This window comes from Sinocyclocheilus anshuiensis, unplaced genomic scaffold (assembly GCF_001515605.1).
Source record: "Sinocyclocheilus anshuiensis isolate Anshui unplaced genomic scaffold, SAMN03320099.WGS_v1.1 scaffold253, whole genome shotgun sequence".
Lineage (NCBI taxonomy): Eukaryota > Metazoa > Chordata > Actinopteri > Cypriniformes > Cyprinidae > Sinocyclocheilus > Sinocyclocheilus anshuiensis.
Genome location: NW_015537969.1, coordinates 990,985 through 1,000,862, shown reverse-complemented (window position 1 = coordinate 1,000,862; position 9,878 = coordinate 990,985). Strand labels below are relative to the sequence as shown.

Sequence of the window (9,878 nt, the reverse complement as noted above, 5' to 3'; positions counted from 1 at the left end):
TTCTCTTTCATGGGTTATTTGTTGTTTTCACTGTATGGCAGAGTCAGTCAGGGTATATAGAGGAACTGCACGCAATGCCTGAGAAAAGAGCATTAACCTGTGTATTTTTGTTCGTCATACCCGCCCGCATGAGGGACCTCAATGTGCCATACCCATTCTTTCCAAAACTACTAAATTCTGTCCTTTATTTTTGTTCATGAAAAATTAAAAGCCTTGTGAAAGTTTGTCATGTTGGACTGTAAATACACTTCAAATTACATATTTGGTCAGAGAAATACAATGAAAGATCATTCCAAACCTGTCTCGAGTTGTTCATGTGCAAGCAGTTTGTGGATTCAAATGTGGAGGTTTTAAACATTTCAGACTTTTTTACGTTTTACAATTTGTTGCGGAAAAGTAAAAAAAGAACAAAATACAAAAACTTGCAAAGAAGACTGTACAAATTCGTCAAAACGTAAAACTTAATTGCCATGAAGTGTGTTGAACATGTTTAATTAGTCAAAAATATTGCGAATTAGGCCTAAATTGTTTGAAATAACTTTTTCTAAGTTCAGATTTTACTTGTGATGCCCCATTATCTCCACTGCATTTTCTTCCAGTTTGCATTTGCAAGTAGGCCTATTCTTATTACACAATCCTGAAGAAATCCTTGTTTTGATTTATTATTTGAGAATCCTTCAATGTTATGATTTATTACTTATAAACTTTTATTGTTAGCACATCTGAAAATGGTTGTGCCACTTAATGACCTGAATGTTTTATTTCAGCTTTATTGGTGTGTTCATTTTGAAAAATGCAACTTTATGGCTTTATTTCACCTGTTTGTAATGTAATGTCTTGTTCTCCGTCACATTCTTTTACGAGATAGCCTCCAAAAAGGCAAGGTGTGACCTTGCTGCACTTTTGCACCGTTTGCCAATGGTAATGGGGTTCGCACAAAATACTATAAGATATAATATGGCGTCTTTAGACTAAATATTTATAATATTTCTTAAATGCAGTCGATATTTTATTGTAGTAATAAAAATATTTTGGCGGATACTGTAATAACTATTGTAGCCCAATTTTTTGTGAACTTTTAACGCTTGTTTGGTCCAGAGTAGGCTATGCTTTGACCTCTTCCCCTCACAGTCTATTAATAGTCAGACTGATGTGACTGACTCGACACCGATTGGGTTTCACGCACGCTCCTGACCACTAGAATTCATAATTTCTGGAATTACCTAAACATACCGAAATAGTGTTTCTTGCGGATTAATCGTGAGATATGAGCAAGCCTCGAGCAGTTCTCGGTTTAGCGGAGGAAGATAACCGGACTTTGTCGCGGCGCGAAGCTGATAACCTTCTAATGGCACGCTTTCTAGAAGCGCTCACGCGTAACGATGCAGTTGAGGTTGCAAAAATCCTTCGCACCACCAGCATTGACATAGACACTGTGTTAGACGTGGAGGACAGCGATATGATTCTTTCCTCTTATAAGCAAGGTAATTCATGTTGACGACACAACAGTCGCTCTTTTACCAGAGAAATCATGGTACTGTATTACTGCAGTTAATAATCCAGCCACAGGGTGGCGCTAGACTGCCAATAACAGATTAAACGTCGATGAATTTGAATCACTGACTGAAGAACGCACACAGTAAGGGCACTTGACATCAGCAGTGTGATGATATACACTATAATTTCCGATTGAACAATTAAACTATTTGTTCAGTTGCATAACTGATTTGTATGATCTCAAGTGAGACTTTTCGTGCTGTGAATTAATTTGTCACTCGACCCCTGAAATAAAAATTCAGGAGTTTTGTAGCTTTTAGGCCATGTATGACTCATCCTGTACTACACAGATTTTGGTCTAATCAGATGCTCTATAGAATGAGAATGCCCTGCCCCCAATACCACCAGCAACCAATTAGCAAGCTGCTTTTTTAAGGACATTAACTGCTCCAAATGTCCTACTTTAATAAGAAATATGTTAACAACATATGAAAACAACATGTATCAACTGAGATAGGTGCTTAAAAAAAGCTAAACGGAGAAATTGTAAAATAGATGGGCAGCAGTCATGTTATTTTAGTGTTATTTACAGTATATATATACTATTGTAGTTGTATACTATTGTAGTTGTATTGTAGACTACTATATATTTACAGTGTATTAACACTATCAGTTAGCTTTTATATATATTTTTAATATTGTAAGTCTTCATTGTAATTTTAGTTGATGTTTTAGTAATTTTATGTGATTTTGACATTTTTATTATTATTTTTTATATATATATTTCTGTGTAACTTTAATTTTATTTCAGTTTTACTTATAATTGTAGTACTTCAGCTTACTTATTTCAGTTCGTTTCCAAGGCAACATTTCTACATTTCTTTTATCTTCTTATGTTTTTCATCTAATATTGATATTTTGTATTTCAGCTTTATTTCAATTACCAAAAAATATTTTTTAAAAGTTTTAGTTAACAACAACACTACGACCAGTTACACCTTAAATATAAACAAATTATATATATATATATTTATTTATTTATTTTTTTCCCCACCAGGTTACTGGCTACCAAGTTATAAGTTGGAGACATCCTGGGCAATGGGTCTTCACGTGTGTATGATGTACAACGCATTGGAGAGTGCCATAGTCCTTCTGCAGAATGGGGCAGCGGTCAACAGGAAACCTAATGGGAAAACCCCTCTACATGTGGCCTGTACAGTGTCTAATGCTGACTGTGTGGGACTTCTGCTGGAATGGGGTGCACGGATCAACAGTATGTCCCTGAGTGGGCATACTCCTTTACACTACTGCATTACACCAGAGTCTTTGGACTGTGCCAAACATCTTATTCTCAAAGGTCTGTAGATTTAAATCTAAAATCTTCTTAGTTGACCTAAAAATACATTTCTGTCAACATTTACTCACCCTCATGTCGTTCCAAACCTGTATGACTTTCTTTCTTCTGTGGAATACAAACAACAATTGTAACTGTAACTGTATTTGTCCATATAGTGGAAGTCAATGGGGTCCAAAACAACACTGGACTTTTACTGGACAAAAAACACAAAAGACTTCTAATCTTCTAATCTTACTGCAGGAGCAAATATCAACACGCCCAGTAAGGAGAACCAGGACACCCCTCTGCACACTGCGGCCCGCTATGGTATGCCAGAGCTGGTGGCTTACTACATTGCCCATGGAGCTGATATCAATGCAATCAATGGCTACACGGAGACGCCTCTGATCACTGCTGCATTCTGGGCAATGGACATTCGCGAGCGGACCTACAGCTCAGACCACCATCTTGTCTGCAGAATCCTGTTGGACCACAATGCTAGCTTACATTTATATGAGGAAGACAAGAAGACGGCACTGCACAAAGCTTGCTGGAACTGTGACCATGTGCTTATCCAGATGTTACTGGAGGCCGGTGCCAAGACTAATGCTATGGATATCAATGGATGCGCAGCGATACAGTATCTGCTGAAGGTGACGCAGATCAGGCCGTGGGCCATTCCTGAACGCTGCTATCAGCTGCTTCTGAACTACGGAGCAGCACGAGTGTATCCACCACAGTTTCACAAGGTACGACACTCACCCACCCAAACGGCTTTATTATTCCATATAGTATATTTGAAGGGTGAAGATGTCAGTGGAAATTTTATAGTCAACTAGATGGTGTTTGCACTTAAGATGAATCTTAAAATATGAATGTTGTTCTTTTTGGTTGTCTTTCTATTAAGTAGGTGTTGCAGGCCTGTCATGAATACCCCAGGGCAGTGGAGGTTATGGTCAATTCTTATGAACATATCAAGTACACTAAAAAATGGAGGGCTGCTATTCCTGAAGCTGTATATGAGGTCAGAAACAAACTTTTTTTATACACTGCAAATAATAAACAAAATGAGAAAATATAATGCAATAACACAAAACACGTAAAACACATAAAAAAAAAACTTTAAAATTTAGAAGGGTCTATGCTTAAAATAAGTGCAAAAATAGGAAATCTATTTTTTTAAGTTTATCTTGCTTTAAAAATGTTTGGAAATGTTTCTTGAGCACCAAATCAGCATATTAGAATGATTTCTGAAGGATCATACGACATTGAAGACATGGAAGCTCAGCTTTGTCATCACAGGAATACATTACATTTTAAAATAAAATACAAAACCTTTATTTTAATTTGTAATAATATTTTCTGTACTTCTGGTAAAATAAATGCACCTTTAGTGAGCAAAAGAGACAAAACCATAAAAAAAAAAAAAACAGCCCCAAAATTTTTGAAGAAAATGCAAATAAGCAAGTAAATAAATAAATAAATAAATAAAAATTAAATTTTATTTAATGTTATTAAATAAATAACCTACTGTTTTACATAGTTTCTTGTTTCAAAATGACACTAAATATTTTTTACTTGAAAACAAGACCGATACTGATTAAAAATATGATTGCAGTGTATCTTGCAGTTTTAACAAAACATTCTGACTTGACACGATACAAAAGAGCAAATAATAATTTCTCTTTTGTAGTCTGTTGCCCTGCAAGCCTTGAATGTAGCACACAGTGATGTTTTGGTGAAAGGCTAAGCTATACATGTATGAAGTGTTGCTTTTTCAACTTTGTTTCTTTTTTCTTCATTTAGAGGTGCAGGAATTTCTATGATTCTTTGTTTGCTGTCTGTACCAACAATCCACGCACTCTACAGCATCTGGCCAGATGTGCAATACGAGCTGCAATGTCGAATCGCTGTGAACTGGGTGTCCAGCATCTCCTTCTTCCTTCATCAGTGAAGAAATACTTGCTTCTGGAGCCTGTAGGAATCATATACTGACATTGTTTCTGCATTATACCTTTATGACTATTTCTTCAAATTCGAATTTTGTTACAATGCAAACAATGCTGCAAACTTGTTTACTTCTTGTTTTCAAAATATTTGTTCTTTATTTGATCCTTTACCAGGGAACAATTAGATGGCTGATGTATTTAATATTAATGTGCATTATTAAAAATAAATATTTAATATATAAATAATTAATCATTTGATTTTAATACTAATAATAATATTCCAAATAGTACTTCTAAATATTATACATTCAAAAGTTATTGGTCTTTCCACTCCATGCATATAAAAAGCCTTATGTTTTAATGAAAGACTATCAAGATCTGCTCTACATAATCAAACTCAGGTCTTAAGCTTGTCGGCTAAGACTGTAGATCATTTTTTAAGGGGGAAATGAACAACGGAAAGCCATATTTAGCGTAAGAGGATAATATCAGGGAGTACACCAACAGCACATTACAGATAACAGCTGAATAGGATGAGATGTCTAAGCCATTAGTCCTTTTGTCAGAGGAAAAACTGAAGTGCTTGATGAGAGAGTGAGAGCAGATACAATAGTCATGGAACCTCTTTAGATGGGCCTTATTAGTTTAAGCTATAAAGGAGTTTTTAAAGGTCATTTTTGACAAGTTAAATCACTTAGAGGAATTTTAGGATCCAAGATTTTGAATAAAGGTAATATGAATGATCTTTATGAATGTTTGTAATTCTGTGGACTACAGTTTTACGTTCCCTAATAGTGATTATTATACCTTACCCCAATAAGTACACATTCTCATTTTTTGATCAAATCAAATAAAAACAAAACAATCCGTTTTAGGTGAACGAGTCATTCTTGTTCACTTCTGTGGAGCAATTGAAGCTTAATTTGAAAAGTTAAGGACTTTAATAAAACTTGATCTTGAGCGACTGGGGTGATTTTAACAAACTGAATTTCCATGACTCGCTTATCTTACGAAAGACTATTTTTGCCACCTTCACTGGCATAACGATGGAAGTGATTCATGAATGAACCTGAGCAAATCTTTTTTCTGAATGGATTCAGCAGAATCGAGTCACTAAGATGAACCTAATTTCCCACTATACAGTGTAAGTTTACTGTACAGTATGTGTTTCGGTACTCACCGACCATGTTTTTAGGTAGCTACTTGTTAGCTATAATATTTAATAAACTAGCACACAGGAGACAGGGATATGTACAGGGATATGTAAAATAAAAATCTGCTTATACAAATTCCGTACGGGCTTTTTTTCCAGAAGACGGCCTGTTTCCACTTATTCTCCACAGAAGAGATACAACAGAGAAACCGCCACCAACAAATCAACCTCTGACCCTGTAATGCTACAGACCAACTTTTATTTTGCGTTGTATGAGATTCAATTATATTTTATATTTTAAGCACATTAAAGTGATAATCTAATAATCAAGTCCACAATGTAGAGGAAAATCACTGTGTATGTTAGTTCTTATGGAAATTAGGGACTAGCAGCAGTTGTGCGGTTTTAAAATCGGTACATTGTGTGACTGACAGGTCGTCAGGCGGTGGTTAGTTCTTAAAATAGCACTATTTTCCTAAGGGGGCAGGGCTACCAGTCACAGCTACCAGATCAAGTGCTGTTAGGAGAGACGTGCAAAAGAAAAGACGGATCATTTTGTTCCGTGTTTATGGCTACAGGCCAGAAATAAACTGAGGAACTGTGCCAAGATCCTGTCCTTAAGTAAGAGTGTAGCTTCCCTGCTAGATACCCCAGGCTACACAACAGAGATACAACAAACTATACTGTAAAACACCAACTCAAAATAATGCAACCGATTGGATTGTGACACCCATTTAACCACTTTCGAAATGGTTTACACTACCATTCAAAAGCTTGGGAATGTGTATGTGTAACTGAATGTGACGTACAGTCAAACCGAAATTTATTCAGGCACCTTCAACATTTCTCACATTATCATAATTTATGGTAATAAAATATTACAAGAACTCAGAGTTAAACTGTCAGAACAAACTCATCTTGATAATGTCAGATAACTTTGATAGAAATGTATGTAATGGATTACAATCAACCAAAAATTATTCAGCTGTTAAATTTAAGTACACAATTAGATAATACCAATTTAGGTCAATCAATTACCAAGCAATGCTTTATTTTGTTCAATCTGTGGAGTAAAAAGGTCGCATTAGCAATTAAAGACAAAACACTTAAGCAAAACATGGTCAGGTCAAAGTGTCTGAATAATTTTTGGTACCAAATTTGTATAAGTTTTACTGGTAGTTCACTGTATGAAGAATTTTTGGGTATCTGTGTTTTTCTGTCAATATGGGGTGCTGTGTGTACATTAATGAGGAAAAAAAATTAACTTAAATGATTTTAGCAAATGGCTGCAATATAACAGAGTGAAAAATTTAAGGGGGTCTGAATACTTTCCGTACCCACTGTGTATATATATATATATATATAAAGGATGCATTAAATTGATCAAAAGTGATTTATAATGTTACAAAAGATTTCTACTTCAAAAGTGCTGTTCTTTTGAACTTTCTACTCATCCAAAAAATTATCATGGTTTTCACAAAAATATCAAGCAGCACAACTGTTTTCAACATGGATAATCATGTGACTGAAGATGAGTAATGGCTGCTGAAAATTCAGCTTTGCCATCACAGGAATAAATTACATTTGAAAACATTTAATAATAGAAAGCAGTTGTAATTGTAATATCGCACTACTGTCCTTTTACACAAATAAATGAAGCCTTATTGAACATGAGACTTTCAAAAACAAACATAAAAAAATAAATAAAACACCAACCCCAAAACTTTTGTATGGTAGTGTAATAAAAAAAATATATATATATGAAAAAATGAACAAAAGAAAGAAAACTTAAAACAATGTAACACAAATTAACAATATAAAACAAACAATGTAATGTAAACAATTACAATGTAAAACAAATAAACAATATTTTGTGGTGTATGACAAAACGCTTCTTTAAAGAATTAATCCAAAAATAAAAATTCAGTCATTATTTTCTCACCATCATGTTGCTTCAAACCCGTTTTGACTGATTTTCTTGTGTACAACACAAAATGAGGCATTTAGAAGAATGTCCAAGCTGGAATGTTCCACATAATGAAATTTGAGTTAAAAAAAGACATGAAAGAAAAGGAAACCAATGTTTTTCTTCATTCATTGTTTTAATAGTACAGAAAATGGCACTCTCTCACTGCACGAGTGAGTTTCACGAATCGTACTGTGCATCCATTAACACAGTTGCTTCATTGTGAATACAGGATTGTGTATCAAGAACACGTCAAGAAGCAGGTGTGATTTCATGAGGATGGATATGTCAAGCTCTCCATGACTGCAAATTAAGCTTATGAGGTATGAATTAATAACATCAACATGTCAGTTCTCGATTATAGCTTGAAACGTGCAAATGATCTATTGAGGTTGTCTAAATACTTCCATCTCTGAATGAGTCAAATACTTGTTAGCAGAGCAAACTGCTAGCAGCTGAAACCTACCCAGAGTTTGATGAGTGTCACTTGAAACAGAGCAGCTGCTGCCACTTGAGTTCCCTTAAAATTCATACAGGTCCTTCACATTGCTTTCAAAAAACCAACTTTGCAAATATTACAGTAAAATGAAAACAAAACAACAATAAAAACAAAACTAGAAAGTCAAATCAGCACAATCCTGAGATAATATATTTAAAAACAAGACATTTAATTTATCTTTCATTTATACGCAAATGAAAATAATGAAAATATTGCCTCTTCAGTGTTTTCATGCTCAAAAACGAATCAAATAGAGCTACATGTCATTTTTGTTCATACAGAATACCTGAAATGTTCAGCCAGAAGCTGTTGTCACAAAGATCATACATTTTTGTGGTCAAAAAGCTTCACACATAGCAAAAAGCAACACTGTCTAATCCATCTAGCCAGTTTTAAATAAATGAATAACATAGCAACGAACCTGGGCCCAAACTTACTTTGTCGGTTTCTTCTAACACAACTCAGTCTATTATTATTACATATTAGATAGTGTCAAATTAAATTCATTGTTTTTAATGTCAGTGAAGTAACTTGGATGTCATTTTGACAACAACTCTCGCATGTTTATGAAATGATTTGGCCTTATTGACAGCATCTCATTTTTACACTCAAAACTAAATGGAGTGTTAGACAGTAGGTCCAACTGTTAGAGGAACATTTCAAGATCACAATAAAGCAACACACAACTATGGTCATTCTAATATTTGCATTGTGAATGCATTTTTAACCAAGGAAATATATAAAGCCTTGGTTACTTTCAGATGCTTGTGTGTTCTCCCAAATATTTGCTAGAAATACATGCTATAACTCACACAAAGCTGGTAACTTGGCCCCACTGACTAAAACACAAGTTCACATACTCTAAAACACACTTACAGAATCTGTGGTAATGTGTAGGAATCAACAAGTGCTCAAACAACCAGTCAGCTTCAGTATATTCGACTGAAGTCTCTGACATCACAGAAGAAGAATGTCCTGTGAAACTCTGAATGAAAGAGTTAGCACCGCAAATTAAATGCATGGTGTATTATAAGCAATGTGAGATGTGGAAGACAAAAATGCCCTTGTTATTCAGACTGTAGCATTCATAAAGTCAATTATCAACCCTTTGATAAAACCAAGCGTCTGAAATACCTCAACAGTCACATAGATGCTTACCCAAATTAACTCCACTATAGTTCAGTCCTTATGTTTATCGTATGTGCTTCTCATTCCTCTCAAACACTGTACTCGTACTTTCCTAGTTTCTTGGGCTCGCTGCTCGGGATGCACCAGTCGTCTGCCTCCATGCTCGTTTGATAATGCCTTAAGGCTGACTTGTTGAAGACAGGAAGTTTTTCTATTGATTCAGTGGATAAGGCCTGTTAAAAAAACAGGGGGAAAACAAATGAGAAAGATTTTGAACATATTTGTAAATTGGTGTAGAATTTCATCCAAATTCTAAAAACGCGGTAATATGGTAGGTATATGCGGTAGGG

General features: G+C 34.9%; 2 protein-coding genes across 3 annotated transcripts in view; one reads left to right on the top strand and one right to left on the bottom strand.

Annotated features, from left to right (window-relative positions):
* The first annotated feature begins 1,267 nt into the window (after positions 1 to 1,267).
* On the top strand, positions 1,268 to 4,873 carry asb4 (ankyrin repeat and SOCS box containing 4). The gene is made up of 5 exons (XM_016462742.1): positions 1,268 to 1,484; positions 2,555 to 2,854; positions 3,095 to 3,582; positions 3,744 to 3,857; positions 4,640 to 4,873. Exons 1-5 carry the CDS (start codon positions 1,268 to 1,270, stop codon positions 4,826 to 4,828), a joined length of 1,308 nt encoding a protein of 435 aa, XP_016318228.1. The 3' UTR covers positions 4,829 to 4,873.
* A 3,145-nt stretch (positions 4,874 to 8,018) lies between these two features.
* Positions 8,019 to 9,878, bottom strand: part of pdk4 (pyruvate dehydrogenase kinase, isozyme 4) — an 11,660-nt gene continuing 9,800 nt past the window's right edge. For both annotated transcript variants that reach the window (XM_016462108.1, XM_016462118.1), the window contains exon 11: positions 8,019 to 9,761. In XM_016462108.1, coding sequence (XP_016317594.1) covers positions 9,618 to 9,761 — 144 coding nt within the window. In that variant the 3' untranslated portion in view covers positions 8,019 to 9,617. The remainder of the gene's footprint in view (positions 9,762 to 9,878) is intronic.